At 42.8% G+C, this 24,912-nt stretch overlaps 1 protein-coding gene across 1 annotated transcript in view; it reads left to right on the top strand.

The window, feature by feature from the left end:
- The window catches only part of FBP2 (fructose-bisphosphatase 2), a 51,460-nt gene continuing 38,563 nt past the window's right edge, over positions 12,016-24,912 (top strand). The window contains exons 1-3 of the mRNA XM_005684137.3: positions 12,016-12,313; positions 17,404-17,566; positions 19,523-19,615. Coding sequence (XP_005684194.2) covers positions 12,144-12,313; positions 17,404-17,566; positions 19,523-19,615 — 426 coding nt within the window. The 5' untranslated portion in view covers positions 12,016-12,143. The remainder of the gene's footprint in view (positions 12,314-17,403; positions 17,567-19,522; positions 19,616-24,912) is intronic.

Raw genomic sequence — 24,912 nt, 5'->3', positions numbered from 1 at the left:
GTAATAGAGGAATTAAAAATTTTTAAATTAAAAAAATGATAATAGTGGAAATACATCTAGGAATTTCTCTGGAGCTGTTGTGGGCAGTATGGGGTCAGTTCAGTTCAGATAGTTCCTTGTTCCAGCTTATACCTCTCAAGATCTATAGGCCCCTTCCAATGTAGTTGGTGCTAACTACAGGAGTTTAATCTGTTGCACCTGTCACTTCCAAAGTGGTTCCCTCTGTTTATTTTGGCTTCTTCTGTTTGCAGGTCTCTTCAGTGTCTGATTTCTGCCCTGACACAAGCGGACGAAGGTGGTCACTTATTTAGGCTCACTTGTTCAGTTGTGCTGTGGGGAGGGAGGAACATTGCAAACAAGTATCATTGGCGTGTGTGGGGAGTGCTCACAGTGTCTCGGCCACACTGGGTTTACCCCTGCTCATGGCATGTGTGCTTTCCTAGTCTACACTGCTCAGGCTCCAGGTTGCTCTGCAGGGGAACTGTCTAAAACAGGCCCTGGGTTGTGTGCACTTTCCAGGTCTAAGCCACTCAGGTTCAGGTTCTCGGGTATTCCACAAAGGCCAGACTCAGTTGGGCCTGCGTTTTGTGCCCTTCCCAGGTCTGAGCAGCCCAGGCAACCAGGTACTTGGTGAGCGCACTCTTCCCAGGTACAGTGCGTCTTATTGCCTCCCCAGTCCCAGCCGCTTGGCTTCCTGGATGCGCAGCAGTCACGCTGCCTCAGGTGTGCTGTGTGTCTCTTGTGGGCAGCTGATCTCTGGCTGCAACCCTCCCGGCAGACGTCAACTGTCCAGAATCCCACGAAGTCTTGGTTAGCAGCTAGGAGTCTGCTCGCAGTTTGGTAGAGGATGCCATTTCTGGGGCCAAGATTGCCCCTTTCTGGCTCTGGCTGCCGTCCGCCTGCCTCCCTGCCTCCTGCGGGGGGGATGGGCGGGTCCGCAGCCAGCTAGCTCTCCTCTGGTATTCGCTCAGTCCTTTGTTCTGTGAGTGGCCAGCAGTGTCTTAGGTTAGGACTTTTTGCGGGAATAGTTCTCTCTCTCTCTCTTTTTTCTCTCTCCCTCTCTGGCTATCCCATAGTTTGGGTTGCTATGTCACATTAGCTCCCTCAGATTTCCCTCAGGACATTCAGGCCTGGTCCTTACCCTAAGCAATGCAGCCCATGCCTCCCTGTTCAGCTCCTGCTTGCTGGTGGTGGATGCGAGCGTCTGGGTTACTTCTGTGCTGGGAGTTGCCATTAGGCACATAATTGGTGGGTTTTATTTATTTATTTATTTTTCCTCCCAGTTATGTTGCCCTCTGAGATTTCAAAACTCCCCACAGACCTGCCAGTGAGAGGGTTTCCTGGTGTTTGGAAACTTCTCGTCTTGTAAGACTCCCTTCCTGGGATGGGTGTCCATCCCTAACTCTTTTGTCTCTCTTTTTATCTTTTATATTTTGTCCTAACTCCTTTCAAAGACAATGAGCTGCCTTTCTGGGTGCCTGATTTCCTCTGCCAGCATTCAGAAGTTGTTTTGTGGAATTTGCTCAGTGTTCAAATGATCTTTCAATGAATTTGTGGGGGAGAAAGTGGTCTTCTTGTCCTGTTCCTCTGCCATCTTAGGACCTCCCTGATGCAAAAATTCTTGACAGAATATTGGCAAATCAAATTTAAAAATTGTAAAAATAATTATATACCATGACTAAGTGGGACTTACACAGGTACACAGGACTGGCTCAACATTTGAAAATTAAGTAATGAAAATCACATAACAGACTAAGAAAGAAAAATCACATAATCATATCAATAGATGCACAAAAAGCATTTGACAAAACCCATTTAAGATAGAAATTCTCAGCAAACCAGGGATAGAAGGGAATTTTCTCAATTGATAGAGATTATCTACAAAAACCCTACAGATAATATTATATTTAATTATGAGAAGCTCAAAGCATTCCTGATAAGATCAGGTACAAGGCAAGGATGTTCCCTCTCATCTCTCTCATTCAGTGTCATACTGGAATTTCTTGCTAATGCAATATGGCAAGAAAATAAAATAAAAGATACACAGATTGGGAAGGAAGATAGAAAAGTGCTTTTGTTCACAGATGACATTGTAGTCTATGTAGAAAATCCAAAAGAACTGATACACACACACACACACACACACACACAGAAAACACTCTTGGGACTATTAAACAATTATAGCAAGGTTGCAGGCTTCAAGGATATTATACAAAGGTAAACCATTTTCCTACATACCAATAATGAACAGATAGAATTTGAAATTAGAAATATTTCTATTGACATTGACACCTTGAAAAATGAAATAGTGTAAGTCTAACAAACAAAATCTTAAAACTCTGATGAATAATATCAAAGAACTAAATCAATGGATAGGAAGCCTCAATATTATCAAGATGTCATGTCTTTCCAATTTGTTCTATACATTCAATGCAATTCCAGTCAAGTTATTTTATAAATATTGTCAAATTGATTCTAAAATTTATATGGAGAGACACAATATTGAATGAGAAGAAAAAGCTGGAGGACTGATGCTACCTGACTTGAAGACTTAAGGTAAAACTATAGTAATTAAGACAATGTGGTATTAGCAAAAGAATAGACCATGGAACAGAACAGAGAGACCAGAAATAGACCCCCATAAATACAGTCATCTGATCTTTGCTAAAGATGAGCAGGCAATAGCAACCAGGATGTCCTTTGGTAGGTGAGTGAATAACTAAACTGTGGTATATCTAGACAATAGGATATTATTCATTGTTAAAAGATATGAGCTATCAAGCAATGAAAAGACATGAAGGAATCTTAAACGTCTATTTCCAAATGAAAGCAGCCAATCTGAAAAGGCTATCTTCTGTATGCTTCTAATTATTTGACATTCTGGAGAAAGCAAAACTATGGAGGCAATAAGAATATCGGTGGTTGCCAGGGATAAGGTGGCAAGGAGAAATGAAAGGCAGAGCACATAGGGTTTTTAGGGCAGTGAAACTATTCTGTGTGATATATATCACATATTATACCACATATATTATAATAATAGGTGTATGTCATTATACATTTGTTCAGACTCACAGAATACACAACACCAAGAGAATATACCAGAATATACAACAACAACAACAACCTTAAGGTAGATTATGGTCTTTGAGTGATAATGCTGTGCTAATGTAGGTTCATTCTTTGTAAAAAAAAAAAAAAAAAAGTGAACAAAGTACCATACCATTCTGGTGAGTGATGTTGATAACAGGGGAGACTGTGCATGTGTGGTTACATTGGGAAATGAGGAATCTCAGTACCTCCTCTCAATTTTGCTGTCAACCTAAACTACCCTAAAATGTAAAGCCTTAAAATTTTTTTTAAAAAGCATAGTATCATGAGAATATAGGTAAATGGTGTAGTGGGTACCAAATAATTAACATATAAGTTCAGGGATTTCTCTGGTATTCCAGTGGTTAAGGGGGCTTCCCAGGTGCTGCCAGAGGCAAAGAATCCACTTGCCAGTGCAGGAGATGCAAGAGATGGGGATTCCATCCCTGTGTTGGGAGGATCCCCTGGAGAAGGGCATGGCAAGCCACTCCGTATTCTGGCCTGAAGAATCCCATGGACAGAGGGCTACAGTCCACAGGGTCACAAAGAGTTGGAAATGACTGAAGTGACTTAGCATACATGCATGTCAGTGGTTAAGAATCTGCCTTCCAATGCAGGGGACTCTGGTTGGATCCCTGGCCAGGGAATTCACACAGCTGTAAAGCCGGTGTGCTGCAACTAGAAAAATCTGCAAACTGCAACTGAGACCTGATGCAGATGTATAAGTAAAAATTTTTAAAAAGAAAAGAAAATATGGGTCCAATATATGCCAGTCCCACTTTAACTTCATTTTTGCATTTGAAGAATGTATACAGCACTTGCTTCATATTTTTATACATTGAAAGCTAGACTTGGTATTACTATGTTATAGTAAAGTAGAAATTGTTTACTTTACTTTTTATCTTTGTTTTCTGTTAACCTACAAAGCTGATGCTTAAGCATCAAGCCAATCGAGGCATGAGAAAAGGAAGATGTGGTCTCACAAAGAAACAATCGCTATGTGAAGAGGTTTAGCACAGCGTCCAATGGTCAGTGCTCAGGTATATAGTCGGAGAAGGCAATGCCACGCACTCCAGTACTCTTGCCTGGAAAATCCCATGGACGGAGGAGCTTGGTAGGCTGCAGTCCCTGGGGTCGCTAAGAATCGGACACGACTGAGCAACTTCACTTTCACTTTTCACTTTCATGCATTGGAGAGAGAAATGGCAACCCGCTCCCGTGTTCTTGCCTGGAGAATCCCAGGGATGGAGGAGCCTGGTGGGCTGTTGTCTATGGGGTCGCATAGAGCCAGACATGACTGAAGTGACTTAGCAGAAGCAGTAGCAGGTATATAGTAAGTACTATAGTCCTATGGATTTGATTTAGGTCATACCTGAATGGTCTAGCAGTTTTCCCTACTTTCTTCAATTTGAGTCTGAATTTGGTAATAAGGAGTTCATGATCTGAGCCACAGTCAGCTCCTGGTCTTGTTTTTGTTGACTGTATAGAACTTCTCCATCTTTGGCTGCAAAGAATATAATCAATCTGATTTCGCCATTGACCATCTGGTGATGTCCATGTGTAGAGTCTTCTCTTGTGTTGTTGGAAAAGGGTGTTTGCTATGACCAGTGCATTTTCTTAGCCAAACTCTACTAGTCTTTGCCCTGCTTCATTCCGCATTCCAAGGCCAAATTTGCCTGTTACTCCAGGTGTTTTTTTGACTTCCTACTTTTGCATTCCAGTCCCCTATAATGAAAAGGACATTTTTTGGGGGTGTTAGTTCTAAAAGGTCTTGTATGTTTTCATAGAACCGTTCAACTTCAGGTTCCTCAGCGTTACTGGTTGGGGCATAGACTTGGATTACCATGATATTGAATGGTTTGCCTTGGAAACGAACAGAGATCATTCTGTCATTTTTGAGGTTGCATCCAAGTACTGCATTTTGGACTCTTGTTGACCACGATGGCTACTCCATTTCTTCTGAGGGATTCCGTCCCACAGTAGTAGATATAATGGTCATCTGAGTTAAATTCACCCATTCCAGTCCATTTTAGTTCACTGATTCCTAGAATGTTGACATTCACTCTTGCCATCTCTTGTTTGACCTAAAGCAAATCCCTTGTGATTATACAGTGGAAGTGAGAAATAGATTTAGGGGCCTAGATCTGATAGAGTGCCTGATGAACTATGGAATGAGGTTCGTGACATTGTACAGGAGACAGGGATCAAGACCACCCCCAGGGAAAAGAAATGCAAAAAAGCAAAATGGCTGTCTGGGGAGGCCTTACAAATAGCTGAAAAAGTAGAGAAGTGAAAACCAAAGGAGAAAAGGAAAGATATAAGGATCTGAATGCAGAGTTCCAAAGAATAGCAAGAAGAGATAAGAAAGCCTTCTTCAGCAATTAATGCAAAGAAATAGAGGAAAATAACAGAATGGGAAACACTAGAGATCTCTTCAAGAAAATTAGAGATACCAAGGGAACATCTCATGCAAAGATGGGCTTGATAAAGGACAGAAATGGTATGGACCTAACAGAAGCAGAAGATATTAAGAAGAGGTGGCAAGGATACACAGAAGAACTGTACAAAAAAGATCTTCACTACCCGGATAATCATGATGGTGTGATCACTCATCTAGAGCCAGACATCATGGAATGTGAAGTCAAGTGGGCCTTAGAAAGCATCACTATGAACAAAGCTAGTGGAGGTGATGGAATTCCAGTGGAGCTATTTCAAATCCTGAAAGATGGTGCTGTGAAAGTGCTGCACTCAATATGCCAGCAAATTTGGAAAACTCAGCAGTGGCCACAGGACTGGAAAACGTCAGTTTTCACTCCAATCTCAAAGAAAGGCAATGCCAAAGAATGCTCAAACTACTGCACAATTGCACTCATCTCACATGCTAGTAAAGTAATGCTCAAAATTCTCCAAGCCAGGCTTCAGCAATACGTGAACCGTGAATTTCCAGACGTTCAAGCTGGTTTTAAAAAAGGCAGAGGAACGAGAGATCAAATTGCCAACATCCGCTGGATCATGGAAAAAGCAAGAGAGTTCCAGAAAAACATCTATTTCTGCTTCATTGACTATGCCAAAGCCTTTGATTGTGTGGGTTACAATAAACTGTGGAAGATTCTGAAAGAGATGGGAATACCAGACCACCTGACTGCCTCTTGAGAAATCTGTATGCATGTCAGGAAGCAACAGTTAGAACTGGACATGGAACAACAAACTGGTTCCAAATAGGAAAAGAAGTACGTCAAGGTTGTATATTGTCACCCTGCTTATTTAACTTCTATGCAGGATACATCATGAGAAATGCTGGACTGGAAGAAGCAGAAGCTGGAATCAAGATTGCTGGGAGAAATATCAATAACCTCAGATATGCAGATGACACGACCCTTATGGCAGAAAGTGAAGAGGAACTAAAAAGCCTCTTGATGAAAGTAAAAGAGGAGAGCGAAAAATTTGGCTTAAAGCTCAACATTCAGAAAATGAAGATCATGGCGTCCGGTCTCATCACTTTGTGGCAAATAGATGGGGAAACAGTGTCAGGCTTTACTTTTTTGGGCTCCAAAATCACTGCAGATGGTGACTGCAGCCGTGAAATTCAAAGATGCTTACTCCTTGGAAGAAAAGTTATGACCAACCTAGACAGCATATTCAAAAGCAGAGACATTACTTTGCCGACTAAGGTCCATCTAGTCAAGGCTATGGTTTTTCCTGTGGTCATGCATGGATGTGAGAGTTGGACTGTGAAGAAGGCTGAGCACTGAGGAATTGATGCTTTTGAACTGTGTTGTTGGAGAAGACTCTTGAGAGTCCCTTGGACTGCAAGGAGATCCAACCAGTCCATTCTGAAGGAGATCAGCCCTGGGTGTTGTTTGGAAGGAATGATGCTATAGCTGAAACTCCAGTACTTTAGCCACCTCATGGGAAGAGTTGACTCATTGGAAAAGACTCTGATGCTGGGAGGGATTGGGGGCAGGAGGAGAAGGGGACAACAGGGATGAGATGGCTGGATGGCATCACTGACTCGATGGACGTGAGTCTGAGTGAACTCCGGGAGCTGGTGATGGACAGGGAGGCCTGGCGTGCTGCGATTCATGGGGTCGCAAAGAGTCGGACATGACTGAGCAACTGAACTGAACCGAACTGATAGTCCTATGGGGACAAGTGTGTAGATATTCTGACACATTTTGCCATAATTGCATAATTTTTTGCATTACATTTTTTTTTTCCAGTTTTACCTGATGACATTGTGATAGGGCTTCCCAGGCCACATAGTGGTAAAGAATCCACCTGCAAATGCAGGAGATGCATGGGATGGGGGTTCAACCCCTGGGTCAGGAAGATTCCCTCCAGCAGGAAATGGCAATCCACTCTCATATTATTACTTGAAAAATGCCATGGACAAAGGAGCCTGGTATAGTCTATGAGGTTGCAAAGAGTCAGACAGGACTGAGCAATTAAACACATGTTTTGTTATAATAAAATCTTCTCTGATTGAAAACTTCAAAAACAAAGTAAGATAAGAAACTATTTTGGGATTACATGAGAGAGTATACTTAAAGCATCTTAGCAGAGTTTTGCTAACAAAGAATAGTCCCTCAGGTGATAGTCTAAAGTCACATTCTGGATCACTGCCTTTGGGTGGAGGGCCCTGAGGCAGAAATGAGATCCTCCCGGCTATTAGAAGGATCTGCTTGTCTTTATTAGACTTAGGTCTATGAACATTTTTCACTAAGCAGAGCAAGGCCAGAGATAGCTTTGTGGTCACCAGTGTATCCTTAGCACTGAAATACATGTGATCTGGATGCTCTTCTCCCTTCCTCCGGGCTTTCACCATAGCTCCTAATATGTTTCCACCCTGTCATGTGCCCTGAAAGAACTTTGGCATTTGCTGAAAGGTCATCAGCTGCAATCTTAGACCACTGGGTAACTCAAACTTCTGACATTTAAATGCAGCTGCAAAGGGGTGGGACTGCTGTTGCAGCCTAGCTCAGGCTGGAAGTTGGCAGCCCCTGCCTTGAATCCCTTTATAAAGGAGTGGTTGACTGCTTAGAGGTGACACCAACCAATACTCTTCCTCCTATCCTCAAATTATCAACCCTGGGTGCCTGTGATAAAGCAATAGTCTATTGCTTTCATTTCTAATCTCTTGTGAACAAATACTTTCAGAAAACATAATAAAAGGAAACTAGAAAGGCTAATAAGTACGTGAAAAGATGCTGAGCATCACCAATCATCAGGGAAATGCCAGTCAAAGACACAATAAGATACCATTTCATACCCATGAGGATGGCTGTTAAAAATAAACAAACACAGTGGACATCCCTGGTGGTCCAGTGGTTAAGAATCCATCTGCTAATGCAGGAGACAAGGTTCAATCCCTGGTCTGGGAAGATTTCACATGCCATAGGGCAACAAAGCCTGTGCACCAAGACTACTAAAGCCCATGTGCTGTAGAGCCCATGCTCTGCAACATAAGAAGCCACTGCAATAAGAAGCCTGCACATCACAATTGGAGAGTAGTCCCCACTCACCACAACCAGAGGAAGCCTGGTGGCAGCAACAAAGACCCAGCACAGCCAAAAATAAAAACAAATAAATAAATTTTTGAAAAAAATTCTTGGCAAAGATGTCTACACACTGGAACTCTTGTGCACTGCTGGCAGGAAAGTAAAATGGTGCAGCTTCTATGGAAAATGGTACAGTGATTCTTCAAGAAGTTAAACAGAGAGTTACCATATGACCCAGCAATTCTACTTCTGAGTATGTACCCTCAAAAAACTGAAAGCATGGACTTGAACATGTATTTGTCCTACTATGGTCATGATAGCATTATTCATAGGAAAAGGTGGAAACAATCAAACCGGCTCTCAATGGATTAATGGGTAAACAAAATGTGATATATCCACCAGTTGAATATCATCCAGCCTTAAAAAAGAAGCTTCAGACACATGCTACAACATGGATGAACCTTGAAAATATGATGCTGAGTGAAATAACCCAGCCACAAAATGAGAAATATTATATGACTGAGCCACAAAATGAGAAATATTATATGACTCCACTTATATGACGTACCTAGAATAATCAAATCTGTAGAGACCGAAAGTAGAATGCTGGCTGCCAGGGGCTAGGGATTGAGGGGGAAGAGAGAATTATTGTTTAATGGGCACAGAGTTTCACTTTACAATAAAATGATGTTTTTTAAATGAATAGTTTTATGAATTTTGACACATGTATAGGTTCAAGTTGCCATCACCATAATCAATCAGGATACAAAACAGTTCCATTAGCAAAGAATTCCCTGTTCCATCCTCCTTACCCACACCAACTACCCTGGCAACAATGAAGTTGGTCTCTGACTATAGTTTTGGTTTTTTTGAACATATCATGTAAATGGAATCATACAGCATATAGTCATTTAAGCTTAGCTTCCTTCACCCGCATAAGGTCTCTGAGATTCATCCCAGTGCCACGTGCAGTTTGTACCAATAGTTTGTTCCTTTTCATTGCGGAATATTGTTCTATTTTGTGCATCTATTAATACCACAGTTTCTTTGCCATCACTGAGGAGCATTTGGGTGTTAGCAGTTTCTGGCAGTTGTAAATAGAGCTGTCATAAATATGAATGGGTTTTGGCTTGAACGTACACATTCATTTCTCTAGAAGAGATGTGACAGTCCACTCTGAGTGGCTTGTTTTGTACCACCGTGGGGGGATCCCTCCTAATCAGATGACGACGTTCAACTTCAAAGGAAACCCGGAAACCAAGGAACCAGGCCAGTCTCTTCAGTTACAGCCAGTTACTGACCCAGATAGCCTAATATCCAGCCACTGCCCTTTCTATAATTATGTCTGAAGAATTATGGTTGATCTCCCGTGCGAGGGACAAAACTGAATTACTTATTGATGGTAACATGATACATGAGGACCAAAGAAAGTTCCATTCTACAGTCCTCACAATTCCCAGAAACTCTTGGGGAAGAAAAAGAGTTTTCTTATGTTCTTAAAGACATTTAGATCCTGGTGATGTCAAAATTAAAATGCTGTGACACAGCAGTTCATCTTCTACAGCTGTATCCTACGAAGCCCTCACACAAGCCCTGGCACAAAGGTAAGGAAGCTTGGTACAGCACTGTTGGAAGAACAAACATTAAAAAAAAATCTAACTGTCCACACATGGGAATGCAGTATGTCTCTATGTATTGACACAAAGAGGTTTTGCTGTGGTAGACACTTGAGACTGGTTGATTCAGTACCAGTGTCCAACTCTTGCAGCAAAGCATCACCCATCTGGCCAATGCTACATAAGTGGAAGGTTACTTGGGACAGCGGTGAGGGGTGGTAATGGATGTTTCCGGGGAATTACTTATTTATTTCCTAATAAAAGAGAACTAATGTTGTTGAAGCTGCCTACTCCTCTCTGAATCTTCAGCGTGAGCTTGATGTTTGGAGCTGCAGTTGCCGTTTTGTGCTGATGAGATGTGGCATGGAGGCAAAAGCCTGCTGGCCAAGGATTAGAGAGGAGACAGAGAGGTTCCCAATGGAACTTTTGACCAGCTATATGAATGCCAGCTGCTGCCTCAGAGAAAATATGAGAAAAATATGTGAGACTTCCCACATATTTAAATCACTCTATATTTACTATTACTTGCAGCTAAACACATTCCAATTGAAGTAACTGTCAAAGGAAAAAATCAAATTGCCCAGCAATGTGCATATTGTCCTATTTTGTAAAATGAAATTGTATATGTATACCTAATAGTTATACAGAATTCAAAAAATTGGAAAGGTAATAGTAATTAACCAGTATTGAGCACCTACTGTGTGACAAGCCTACCTTATCACTTTAACCCTCACAATCACTCTGTAAACGTTGATGTTTTATTGTTTTCACCACTTATAAGTGAGGAAACTGAGGCTTCAGGAGCTTTTCCAAACAGTACAGCTAGCAGAAGGTTAGCCTGGAACCTGGAGCCAGGTTTCTCTGCTCTTGGAGAAAGTGCTTGGACCACCCTGTGCAGGCCCCACCCACACCCCTGCCTGAGGTGCGTATTACTAATACTGTGCATGTGTAGTTGCTCAGTCATGTCTGACTCTTTCCGACCCCATGGGCTGTAGCTGCCCAGGCTCCTCTGTCCATGGGGATTCTCCAGGCCAGAATACTAAAGTGGGTTACCATGCCCTCCTCCAGGGGATTTTCCCAGTCTAGGGTTGAACCCAGGTCTCCTGCATTGCAGGCAGATTTTTTTACTGTCTGAGCCACAAGGAAGCCCATTACCAATACAGACCCCACCAGCTCTAACGCAGCTATTTATTTCTATGGGGTGGTTTAGAGGATGGGCCATTTCCATAGTGTTTCCTTTTCAATAAGCAAGTATGAATTTTGTTTTGAAAATACAAATGTAGAAAAACTGAAAAACTAAAAAATTAATAAAGTGACTCTGGTGTTAGGCACTGTGCTGGGATTTTTTTTTCTTCCAGATTTGAATATCAACTATAAATATCCATTCAGTCATATAGACCTTTTTGGAATTAAAAAGCATCCTTTTCAAACATATGAAAGAAGCCTGGCTAAGTGGGTTGCCAGTATTTTGTTATGTGACCTATACTCCAGATAAGTTATCTGCCAGTCTGACTGCTGCCCCATGAAGGAATGAAACCCTGCAGGAAGTACATGTGAAGAATACTTTTGAGTCTTTGAATAAGAGTTTTATGACTCATTTTTCTAGTGGCTGGATTTCTTGTCTCTACCTGTTACCAAATGATTGCATCTTAGGGTCTTTAAAGTAAAAAAGTTCATCAAGAAAAAGCAGGTCTGTGTTCCAGGTTCTATTTACAGCTGACTTCTGGTGCCTTGGCAGCCTTCAGGTCAGCCAGCCAGAGAGGTTTCCTTGAGGGCTCGCCCAGTTATCTCAACCACGTGGTCTGAGGCACTTTCCCTTAAAGGTCCTGGCACCAAGGTACAGATTTCTAATCAGCTCTGATACTGCGGAGCCACTGATCAGCCCTTAGAGATAAGGCTTTCTTCTGCAGTGAGAAAAGAATCTGAAAAATTACCTGCCGCCATGGGGGACAGAAGCCCCTTCGAAACGGACATGCTCACCCTGACTCGCTATGTTATGGAAAAGGGACGTCAGGCCAAAGGCACCGGGGAGCTCACGCAGCTGCTCAACTCCATGCTGACGGCCATCAAAGCTATCTCCTCAGCTGTGCGTAAGGCGGGCCTGGCCAACCTGTGAGTGAGATCCCCGACGACACGTTGCGACCCCGGTCTGGTGGGGGTGGGCAGAGCTGCAGGAGTCTGGGCCGGAAACTGGGTCAAAGTATTAACCCGCACACAACCCTGCACGGAAATGGCCTTTCAAGTTTCGGCCAGGTGTGCTTTGATAAGGAGGCCTTTGACTTGTCTCAGGAAAGGCACAAAATTCTTGGAGACATGCTATGGAAAAAAAAAAGCATCATTTTTCTAGTCGCTGTGTATTCTAATGACAAGCTCAGGGGCTTGTTCCATGATAACATATCCTGAGTTAAATCTGAAATCTGTTAGTTGCTTGGTTGTGTCCGACTCTGTGCAACGCCATGGACTGTAGCCCACCAGTCTCCTCTGTCCATAGAATTTTCTAGGCAAGAATACTGGAGTGGGTTGCCATTTTCTGCACCAGGGGATCTTCCTGACCCAGGGATTGAACCTGGGTGTGCTGCACTGCAGGCAGGTTCTTCACCCTCTGAGCCAACAAAGAAGCCCACCTCTGACAAGGTGACTCTTATTTGCATTCTCACTGGCACAAAGCGACCGGCGGGAGACTTGAGACGACTCCTGACGCCCTGGGCAGATAGGAGTGGTTTTGTTTTTGTTTTTTTTTTTTTAGTTTTTTATTTTTTAAATTTTAAAATCTTTAATTCTTATCGTCACGACCTTTGCCCCTAGTTGTCAGGAGCTAGAAATCATTTACCGAATCTTTTTTTCTCTCATTTACCAAATCTTAAAGCCCGTCGTCCATTTCCTGTTCATTGTTGAAAGAAGTGTTTTGCTTTTAAAACCAGTTGTTATTTCTTCCCTGTGACTCAAGCTTCTGTCCACTTGGTATGTAGGACGCTGGGAGGTGCTGGCCTGGGAGCGGGGAATGAAGGGCCTTCTTCCACTTTGCTCTCTTGGTGCTTCACCCAAGCCCAGGAGGCCAAGTTCAGGCTGTGCTGCTGATCCTCACAGCCAAGGGTCCGGTTCCAGTCTGTGGTGAAAAGGATCAGTCTTTGGGTTTCCACTTTTCAGGTAGCAATTCCAATGGAGGTCCTCTCAGATGAAGAGACCCCATCATTCATTATTATTATTATTCCAAAATGAAGAAATAACCAAATCCAATAATTTAAAATATTTATTCTTGGGCATTCCCTGCTGGCTCAGTGATTAAGACTCTGTGGTTCCATTGCAGGGTGCATGGGTTTGATCCCTGGTCAGGGAACTAAGATCCTGACAGCCAAGGGACCCCCCAAAAAAAAGTAAAAAATGTTTATTCTGAACAACTTAGCACTTTTAACACCAAAAACAATGTGATAATCACAGAATTTATTTTTATTAGTGTAAGGTTTCGTGACCCAGTAACCCAGTGATGAGCTCCAAGTCAGAGGAGATTGTGACTGGCTTCCCTTCTCTCTGTGTATTGCTTTAACTGTCTTAGCACCTCACTTGGCACTAATGGCCAACTCCACCTTTAAGGACCTTCGTGAATGTGAGCCACAGCCACTTGCCTCTGTTCTGCTCCAGCCTGATGGTGAGCGGGGCTGTGTGTAGAGCAGTTCCCCGGGCTGGCTGCTGAGTGTTACTCACCTGAATGGGCTCCCCTGTGCAGGGGGCTGGGCAGGGCAGAGTTTGTGGCTAATTGCTGCAGAACTCTGACTTCGTGGTCATGCAGTGTCCAGAGGAAGTGGACTTAGGGACTGGATGATTCAGGTGTTCCTCTGACTTGGTTTTTCATGCCATCTGATTATAGTCAATGACCCACTCTCGCAAGGGACTGTAAAAATGTAAAATGACTTGCATACTAGTAGCCTCTAACTAAATTGTGGGGCTGTTGTAAGGCTTAGTAAGCCCATGTGATGATGATTTTGATGTTGCCAGCCCCATAATAAATGCTCAGTAAATGTTCATTATTTGTTGTTCAGTCGCTGTCGTGTCCGACTCTTAGACTCCCTGGACTGCAGCATGCGAGGCTTCCCTGTCCTTCAGCATCTCCTGGAGTTTGCGCAAAGTCTTGTCCCTTGAGCTGATGATGCCATCTGACCATCTTATCCTCTGTCATCCCCTTCTCCCCCTACCCTCAATCTTTCCCAGCATCAGGGTCTTTCCAATAAGTTGGCTTTTCACGTCAGATGGCCAAAGTATTGAGGCTTCAGCTTCAGCATTGGCCCTTTCAATGAATATTCAGTGTTGATTTCCTTAAGAATTGACTGGTTTGATCTCCTTTCTGTCCAAGGGACTCTCAACAGTCTTCTCCAACACCACAGTTCACAAGCATCAGTTCTTCAGCACTCAGCTTTCTTTATAGTCCAACTCTCACATCCATACGTGGCTACTGGAAAAACCATAGCTTTGAATATATGGACCTTGGTTGGCAAAGTGATGTCTGCTTTTGAATATGCTGTCTAGATTTGTCATGGCTTTTCTTCCAAGAAGCGTGTCTTTTGATTCTGTGGCTGCAGTCACTTTCTGCAGTGATTCTGGAAAATAAAATCTGCCACGGTTTCCACTTTTTTCCTCAACTATTTGCCATGAAGTGATGGGACAGGATGCCATGATCTTGGTTTTTTGAATGTTGAGCTTCAAGCCAGCTTTTTCATTCTCCCCTTTCATCCTCACCAAGAGGTTCTTTAGTTCCGTTTCCCTTTCTGCCATTAGAGTGCTATCACCTGCATATCTGAGGTCGTTGGGTTCCACGTCCAGTTCAGTTCAGTCTCTCAGTCATATCCGGCTCTTTGCGACCCCATGGACTGCAGCACACCAGACTTCCCTGTCCATCACCAACTCCCAGAGATTGCTCAAACTCAGGTCCAAACCTGGGGAAATTTGCGGGCTAACAGGTCGATGTTGCAAACTGACCACTAGGTGGCAGGCGCAGCCTGTAGAAACAAAATGTCAGAATTTCACACTTCATCAGAGGGCAGAGGCAGGATTCTTCAGTTTGACAGAGACCGTGTGTTCTGCTAGTTCAGATATTTCTGTCTCTTTCTCATTTAGGGGGCTTCCTCTTTTTGGGAAGATATTTCTAGGCACATGCTCCATAAATGCAAAATTGATCAGAGTCTCATATTTTTCTTTTTTCTCTGCTTCCTGCTGTAGGAAGAAGGGAACGCTAGCATTCTGGGAATACTGTCCCCAGAATCCTCTCCACAGCTTCCTAATGTCAAAATGCAGAACAATTCATTTAAAATTTGTCAGTAAAGTCTTAATGTTAGTAAAAGCTGTAAGAAGATACTATCTATGGGTTATAAAGCATTTTCCTGTCCATGATCTAACTTGGAGCAGTTGTCAGGCAATTAGATCTCTTGTAAATGAGCTTCCATTCTTTCTGAAAGGAGAGGTGTTGATGGAGGGATTGTGGGGAGGGAGGGAGACAGAGCAACATGCCCAGTTCCTGTAAGGAGGGTGCACAGGGTGGCCTGAGAGGTAGGGTAAGGGCAGGGTTACTGTGGTGTTGGGGAGAGGTGTTTGCAAAACACTGAACAGAGAGCCTGTTTCTCTTCCCCACCACCCACAGGCCCCCAGCACCCCTGCATTAAACAAGAAAACTGAGTTCACAGGGTTTGTGAACTCTGTAAACGCTGATGCAGAACAATCTAGTTTTGTCATTGTTGTGTGCTTGTTTGCTTTAATTTTGAAGTAGAAGGTACAGTCTTTGAGGTCAGTCTATCAGCATCATTTTCCAAGGCAGATCTCATCACATCAGACATCAAGTGAAGGGGGACACCTGTTGGGGAGAGGGGAGATGTTGTCAGTTAGGGAAAGGGATGGGAAATAAGTTGTCTCCCGGTTTAGGGTAAATCAGTGGCTCTCAACCATGGCTACTTGTTAGAAACACTTGAAGAATCCTGCAATAAATAAATGGTGTTAACAAAAAGGAGAGGAAGGAATTACTTTCCTGCCGTCCATTCTTTGTAATTGAGTGAAGGTATTCTGAGCCTCTGAGCACTGTGGCAACAGGCGCAGTGAGGCACAGCTCTTGCCTTCAGTGAGCAGACAGTCCAGCAGGGAGGACATTCCCATGAACAGACTGTGAGTTGCTGTGGAAGGGCTGACAGAGCTGTGTCTGGTATGTGGTGGGACCAGGGAAGCTTCTGGAAGCTTCTAGAGGGCTAAGCTGTCGGTGGGCAGAAAGCACTCCCATGGGGCGGGGGGACACCCCATGACTGAAGGTGGGAAGGAGGAAAGCAGCTTGCGGGGTGCTGGTGGCCTCAGGACCTTTGCGGCTGTTGGAATGTGGAAGTCTGGAGGGGAGTGATAGCCATGTGGCTCATGGAGAGACGAGCATGAAGCCAGGGGACAGTGAACCAGGAGTCCATGGGAGGCAGGTGTGTGCCCACGCAGGGTTCCAGAGGCTGAGGGTGAAAGGCTAAGCGGCGAGGCCAAGTGTGGGGCCAGGGCTTCCATGATGGGGTCTGAAGCCAAGTATGGGGGGACCTGGGGGCTCTGGGAGAGATGGGGGTGATCTGACTGGCTTTTTAGAAGGTTCCTACCCACGAGGACGGGAGCCGGAGACTAGATCACAATCCTCTATAACCCAAAGCACCCAAATACAATTTTTACACTGGTATTCTTTCTTATATTGCTTGGTAATGGTAATAAAGAACCAAATTAAATTTTATCCCTTATTTCCTTCTTTATTCAAGTAATGCCAGGCTACAGCAGAACAGTTTTTAATTCAGCCCAACAGGCCACTATTTGAGGATAATCAACAAATACTAGAAATTCCAAGGCTGGAAATCCACAGTCCTTTACTTTTAAAAGTTTTTAATTATGGCGATGTGTCTGACTTTATGAACTCCCCCTCTCTGTCTTTCAGGGCCCCAAGGGAGGCGGAGGTGGGGCAGAGTTGTACATTAGCAAGACTGAATTCCGTAGTGTTACTGGGATGACTAGGAACTTGCAACAGTGGCCCCAAGCCAGGGTGAGAACCAGCGCTGTGAGACAGGACGCACTCGGTCGTATTTATACTCTGGAGACCCTGGAGCCCTGAAGGAAAAAGGGATGCAGGGGAGGTGTCTTGGCGTCCTGGCATCTTCGCTGGAGTCTGGGCTCCCTTCCTGATTTCCTCCAGCTTTTTGCCGTCTTAGGTACGGAATCGCGGGAAGCGTGAACGTGACGGGGGATGAGGTGAAGAAGCTGGACGTGTTATCCAATGCCCTGGTGGTCAACATGCTCCAGTCTTCCTACAGCACCTGCGTCCTGGTGTCGGAAGAGAATAAAGAAGCCATTATCACCTCCAAGGAGAAGAGGGTACGTGTGGCAGCCGGGCTGAGGTTCTTCTATTCACCAGTGGAGGTCGCAACTGAACTGGGAAGAATCTTTGATTGCCTTGCTTTATTTTAGTTTCTGGGATTTTCCTCTATTGCTTATTTTTTCTTTTCCAGAAACCACGGTTTGCATATTTCTTTACTTTGAAGTTTTATGCTGTTTAGTCAAAGAGACTCCATAATAAGGAAGTGATTCATTCAGGAAATAAATCAGAGTGCTTTACCGAAACTTATCAGTGGACAGGGTTCATCTTGGGTTTTCACCTAATGTACTCGTAACAAGTCCCAATGTTTTGAAGCTTGAAAATCAGGTCCAATAAAAAGTAGAGTTTCTGGGAAGAAAGATATTTTTGGTCTTTTACTCTTCTCATCCCCACAATCCTCACCCCTTCCCCAAGGGGTTTGGTTTTAGCAGAGATTTCCTCATGCCTGACAACCTGTTAGACTAAAACAGAAACGAAATTGTAAAGATTGTTGCTCTTGCCTTAATACAATGGTAAACTTGTTTAGCTCATGGCATGCCTGGGGAGGGTCTATATTCAGGATGGTTCCACAGTTTATTTTTTAAAAAATTCGTGGCCAAAAATTCAACCCATGTTCAGTTGCGATACGGTAATACCACATAAATGCCAGCACTGTTGGCTCTTGTTTTGTAAACTGGATCTTGGGGACAAGGTGCCATTACTTTATGATTAGCTGAAAAGATGGAAAAAGTAAAGCCAGATTTATTAAACACTTGCTGTATACTGGGGATTGTGCAAAAGTCCTTTGTACTTGTTGTGTCACGTAATTCAGGCTAAGTCACACCTATTATTCTCAACTCAGCTGTCACACCAGCTCCTGAACATTCTCCAGTGTGTGCTTGATGTTGAACAAGTAACTGCTGAATGCACGCATGCATGCATGAATGAGCTGATTTGGATTATCTACAGGGAGAATGAGAGATTTCCAAGTTTATGGATTCCACTCCCCTACCCCCATCTCCTATTGAGAAAGAAGGAAGGAAAGAAAGGAAAGCCAAATTAATCTAGGGCACTACTCATTGGAAAGTCAGGGGAAAAGTAGCTAAGCAGTGGGAGAAATTACTCCCATTTTACTTGATGTTGTACTAGCAGTATTTAATGAGCCAGGAGACCCCAGTCCCCATCATTAAGGCTCTCATAGAACCTTGTACCTAGGAGGTCAGTAAAATGTATCTGGTGATTTCTTTCCACTGACTTGTCTGTGACAGCAGCGTGGGTGGACATGAGGGGCTTGGTATCTCAGGACCCCACCTGGTCTTCTGATCTTCAAGTCAGAGAGGAAAGGCAGATGCGGCAAAACCCAAAGGAATACTTTTATTCTCTTGATGTACTTACATACAGCTGCTATCTTAATAAGAGAGGCCCAGAGGCCCTGGGACCTTGTTCTGCAGTTTTCTTTTGATAAAAACGTGCCCAAATGAAGAAAGCCTGTCTGGGGAGAAGCGCGATGTATCAATAATTCAATAACAATGTTACTATGGACTTAGGTAGAACTTGCCCAAGTTTATCTTCAGCTTCTCCAACTCCTTCCAGCATGGTGTCCAGTTCAGACCAGTTCCTCTCACACCTTCAGCAATTCCAAGTTCCCAGGTAGGAGGGGAGGATGAAGCCAGAGTAGGTGGGAGCAAAGATATTTGGGGATAGGTGGGACCTCCTTCACCCCGTGTGGGCATCAGGTAATCTGTTTATGGGCAAGTGAGTTCTAAACTGCACAATTAATATATGTGGATATGCTCTGCATTCCTTAAGTAATTGTAAATTTTGATAAGGATATCCCTTTGCTCTAAGTTGCTTCTGATGGGGTGTTACCTGCCAGACTCAGCCACTTACACAGAGTGTGTTGACTGGGACAGAGTGTTGACTTACACAGTGTATTGACCTGCGTTGATCAGATGTTCTGCCTTCTGTGCACGTAGGGGAAATACGTAGTCTGCTTTGACCCGCTGGATGGATCTTCCAACATCGACTGCCTGGCTTCCATTGGAACCATATTTGCCATCTACAGAAAGGTAAGCAAACAGTCTGCTCTTTAACACCTCCTTCCTCTGATGGTTTCAGGAAGGTTCCTGGGCTTAGAGCCACGAGTCTGGAGTTCTAGCCTTTGTCTTCCCACTAACCAGATATACCACGGCAGGCAAGCTATGAACCTCCCTCTGCCTCAGAATCCTCATTGAAGACCCGAGTTGGTATTTTCCCTCAGCCTTCTTCTCAGTGTTCATGGGAAGGTAGGGTGAGAGGATACATGGGACCTTGTTTTGAAAATCTGGATGCGATACAAATGTCAGACATGGAGTTAGGTTCCAAGCGACATCTGAAGGTGCCTGTGTTCCTTCCTTATGTATCTCAAATCTTATTGCATTCATTTTCTGTTGCTGCTGTAACAATTCACATGCATTTAGAAGTTTAAAACAACACCCATTTATTGTGTCCCAGTTCTTGGGTCAGAAGTCTGACAGCATGGCTGAGCTCTATCTGATAAGGTCAAAATCTGGGTGTTAGCTGGCTTGGTCTCCTATTGAGAAGAGCTTGCTTCCAGGCTCACTGAAGTTGTTTGCAAAATTCAATGAAATAGTTACTATCCATCCTCTCAATAGTTACAGTTTTTTGTTCTTGTGATGAGAACTTTTAAGATCTACTCTCACGTTAGTTGCTCAGTCATGTCTGATTCTTTGCCACCCCATAGACCATAGCCCACCAGGCTCCTCTGTCCATGGAGTTCTCCAGGCAAGAATACTGGAGAGGGTTGCTATCCCCTTCTCCAGGAGATCTTCCCGACCCAGGAATCGAACTACATTGCAGGCAGATTCTTTATCACCTGAGTCACCAGGGAAACCCCATGAAGTGAAGTGAAGAAGTGAAGTGAAGTCGCTCAGTTGTGTCTGACTCTTTGCCACCCCATGGACTGTAGCCTACCAGGCTCCTCCGTCCCTGGGATTCTCCAGGCAGGAATACTGGAGTGGGTTGCCATTTCCTTCTCCAGGAGATCTTCCCAACCCAGGGATCAAACCTGGGTCTCCCGTATTGCAGGCAGATGCTTTGAAACCCCATAGCAGCTTTCAAATACACAGTGTGGTATTGTTAACTGTAGTCACCATGCCATCTATTACATCCCAAGGACTTATTTGTTTTATAACTGGATGTTTGTACCTTCACTCACTTCACCTACCTCCATCCCCTGATTCTGGCAACCACCAATCTGTTCTATGAGTTGGTTTTTTTTTTTTTTTGAGTCCACATGTAAATGAGATCTTACAGTACTTATCTTTCTCTGACTTATTTCATTTAGCATAACACTGTCAAAATTCATTCATATCATCACAAATTGCAGGATTTCCTTCTTTTTCATGGCTGAATTTTATATATGTATGTATGTATATTTGAAATAGTGGTTTTATTTCCTTCATATATATACCCAAAAGTATAATTCCTAGAAATGATATATAGTTCTATTTTTAATTTTCTGAATAACCACCACACTGGTTTCCATAGTGGTTATACCAGTTTACATTCCCACGGGCAGTTCACAAGGGTTCCGTTTTCTCCACATCCTCACCAACGTGTGTCTTCTCTCATCTTTTTTATTTAGTCCTTCTGTGTGTGAGGTGATCTCTCATTGTGGTTTTGATCTGCCTTTCCCTGATGGTTAGTGGTGTTGGACACCTTTTCATGTACCTGTTGGCCCTTTGTATGTCTTCTTTGGAAAAATGTCTATTTGGTCAGATTGTTTGTATTTTTTGCCATTAAGTTGTGTGAATTCTTTATATATCCTGGATATTCATCCCTTATTCTAGGTATAATCTGCAAACGGTTTTTGCCTTTTCCTTTTTTATGATGGTCTTAATAACGTCTTAAGACCAACTGATTTAAAAATGAAAAGGAATAATGAAGGAGGCTGTGCATGTGTGCAGACAGCAGATATGTTGGAAATCTCTATTTCTTTCCCACAATTTTTCTGTGATTCTAAAACTGTTCTAAAAAAATGAAGTCTGAAATGAAAAAGAGAAGAATATTATTATATATAATATGGGCTATTCACATATGGATTTTGGTGATTTTTGAACACAGAGATTTTGTCTTAAAATTTAAGTAAAACACAGGCTCTGAAGACTATCCAAATAACCACAGATTTTCTCTGATTGTATTGCTAAAGAAGGGGGACAATGTTGCTTAATGCTCTAGTGAGAGAGCAGGTCTCTTCAGAGCTCTAATTACCAAAAAAACTGCAAAAGAAAAGACACTGTAAATAAAATCAACAGGCAGATGACAATTGAGGAAATATGTTTGCAACATATAAGGCATTTATATGTTTCATATGTAAAAAATAAATCAACATTGCCTGCATGCTAAGTTGCTTCAGTCATGTCCGACTGTGCTACCCTATGGACTGTAGCCCACCAGGCTCCTCTGTCCGTGGGATTCTCCAGGCAAGAATATTGGAGGTTGCTAAGCCCTCCTTCAGGGATCTTCTCGACCCAGGGATTGAACCCAAGTCTCTTATGTCTCCAGCATTGGCAGGCAGGTTCTTTACCACTAGCGCCACCTGGGAAGCCCAAAATCAACAATAAGAAGATGACTATATAGATAGAAAAGTAACCAATGACGTGAAACAGGCGACTTACAAAATAAGAAATAAAATGGTCAATTAATATATGAAATTTTACTTTATTAATTATACAAAATGGAAACTTAAGCAAGTATCTTTTTTTTTCCACCCATCAAGTTGACCAAGTTGAAAAAACAGCACTATCTTATTTTTATCAGATTAAATTGAAGTGAATGCTCTTGCCACTGGTACCAGCCTTGTCATGGCAAACGGGCTTGCATAACTCTGTGAACTTATGAGCCATACTGTGCAGGGCCACTCAGGACAGATGAGTCATAGTGAAGAGTTGTGACAAAATGTGGTCCACTGGAGGAGGCAATGGCAACACTCTCCAGTATTTTTGCCAGGAGAACTCTGTGAACAGTACAAAAAGATAAAAACATATGACACTAAAAGATGAGCCTCCCTCCCCCCCACCCCACCCCAGGTTGGAAGATGTCTAATATGATACTGGGGAAGAATGAAGGGCAATTACTAACAGGTTCAGAAAGAATGAAGCCACTGATCAAGGAGGAGATGGCAAGACTGAACATCTGCTTCTTAGTAGATGTTAGTGAACATTACATGTTAGGAATTAGTGAACTAAAATGGATGGGAATGGGTGAATTTAATTCAGGTAATCATTGTATTTACTACTGTGAGTAAGAATCCATTAGAAGAAATGGAGTAGCCCTCATAGTCAACAAAAGTGTCTGAAATGCAATACTTTGGAGCAACCTCAAAAATGGCAGAATGATCTTAGTTCATTTTCAAGGTGAACCATTCAGCATGACAGTAATCTAAGTCTATGCCCCAACCACTGATGGTGAAGAAGCTGAAGTTGACCAATTCTATGAAGACCTACAACACATTTGAGAACTAGCACCAAAAAAAGATGTTTTTTTCTTCATAGGGGATTGTAAAAATAAGGAATGCAAAAGTAGGAAGTCAAGAAATGCCTGGAGTAACAAGCAGGTTTGGTCTTGGAGTACAAAATGAAACAAGGCAAACGCTAACAGGGTGTTGTCAAGAGAAAGAATGGTCAGAGCAAATACCCACTTACAACAGCATAAGAGAGGACTCTACACATGGAGATCACCAGATGGTCAATATTGAAATCAGATTATGTTCTTTGCAGCCAAAGATGGAGAAGCTCTATACAGTCAGTGAAGACAAGACCTGGAGCTGACTGTAGCTCAGACCATGAGCTCCTTATTGCAAAATTCAGGCTTAAATTGAAAAAAGTAGCGGAAACCTCTAGGCCATTCAGTTCAGTTCAGTTCAGTTCAGTCACTCAGTCAAGTTCAACTCTTTGCAACCTCAGGGACTGCAGCACGCCAGGCCTCCCAGTCTATCACCAACTCCCAGAGCTTACTCAAACCCATGTCCATCTCATCCTCTGTCATCCCCTTCTCCTCCCACCGCCATCTTTCCCATCTTTCAAATTACTCAGTTCTTCACATCGGGTGGCCAAAGTATTGGAATTTCAGCTTCAGCATCAGCATCAGTCCTTCCAATGAATATTCAGGACTGACTGATTTCCAAAGAATAGCAAGGAGAGATAAGAAAGGCTTCCTCAGTGATCAATGCAAAGAAATGGAGGAAAACAGTAGAATGAGAAAAACTAGAGATCTCTTCAAGAAAATTAGAGATACCAAGGGAACATTTCATGCAAAATGGGCTCAATAAAGGACAGAAATGGTATGGACCTAACAGAAGCAGAAGATATTAAGAAGAGGTGGCAAGAATACACAGAAGAACTATACAAAAAAGATCTTCACAACCTAGATAATGGTGTGATCACTCATCTAGAGTCAGACATCCTGGAACATGAAGTAAAGTGGGGTAAAGGAACAGGATAAAAACCCACCAAACCAAACAAAAGAGGAAGAGATAAAGAATCTACCTGATAAAGAATTCTGAATAATGATACTGAAAATGATCCAAAACCTTGAAAACAAATTGGAGTTACAGATAAATAGCCTGGAGACAGGGATTGAGAAGATGCAAGGAAGGTTTAACAAGGACTTAGAAGAAATAAAAAAGAGTCAATATATAATGAATAATGCAATAAATGAGATAAAAAATACTCTGGAGGGAACCAACAGTAGAATAACAGAGGCAGAAGATAGGATAAATGAGGTAGAAGATAGAATGGTAGAAATAAATGAAACAGAGGGGAAAAAAGAAAAAAGAACTAAAAGAAATGAGGACAATCTCAGAGACCTCTGGGACAATGTTAAATGTCCCAACATTGGAACCATAAGAGTCCCAGAAGAAGAAGACAGGAAGACCATGAGATAATACTTGAGGAGATAATAGTTGAAAACATCCATAAATGGGGAAGGAAATAATCATCCAAGTTCAAGAAACCCAGAGAATCCCAAACAGGATAAACCCAAGGTGAAACACCCCAGGACACATATTAATCAAATTAACAAAGATCAAACACAAAGAACAAATATTAAAAGCAGCAAGGGAAAAACAACAAGTAACACACAAGGGGATTTCCATAAGGATAACAGCTGATCTTTCAATAGAAACTCTTCAGGCCAGGAGGGAATGGCAGGACATATTTAAAGTGATGAAAGAAAATAACCTACAGCCCAGATTACTGTACCCAGCAAGGATCTCATTCAAATATGAAGGAGTAATCAAAAGCTTTATAGACAAGCAAAAGCTGGGAGAATTCATCACCACCAAACCAGCTCTCCAACAAATGCT

The sequence above is a fragment of the Capra hircus genome, chromosome 8, assembly GCF_001704415.2.
Source record: "Capra hircus breed San Clemente chromosome 8, ASM170441v1, whole genome shotgun sequence".
Taxonomy (NCBI): Eukaryota; Metazoa; Chordata; class Mammalia; order Artiodactyla; family Bovidae; genus Capra; species Capra hircus.
The sequence above is the reverse complement of the archived record's forward strand: the minus strand, read 5'-3'. Positions and strand labels throughout refer to the sequence as shown.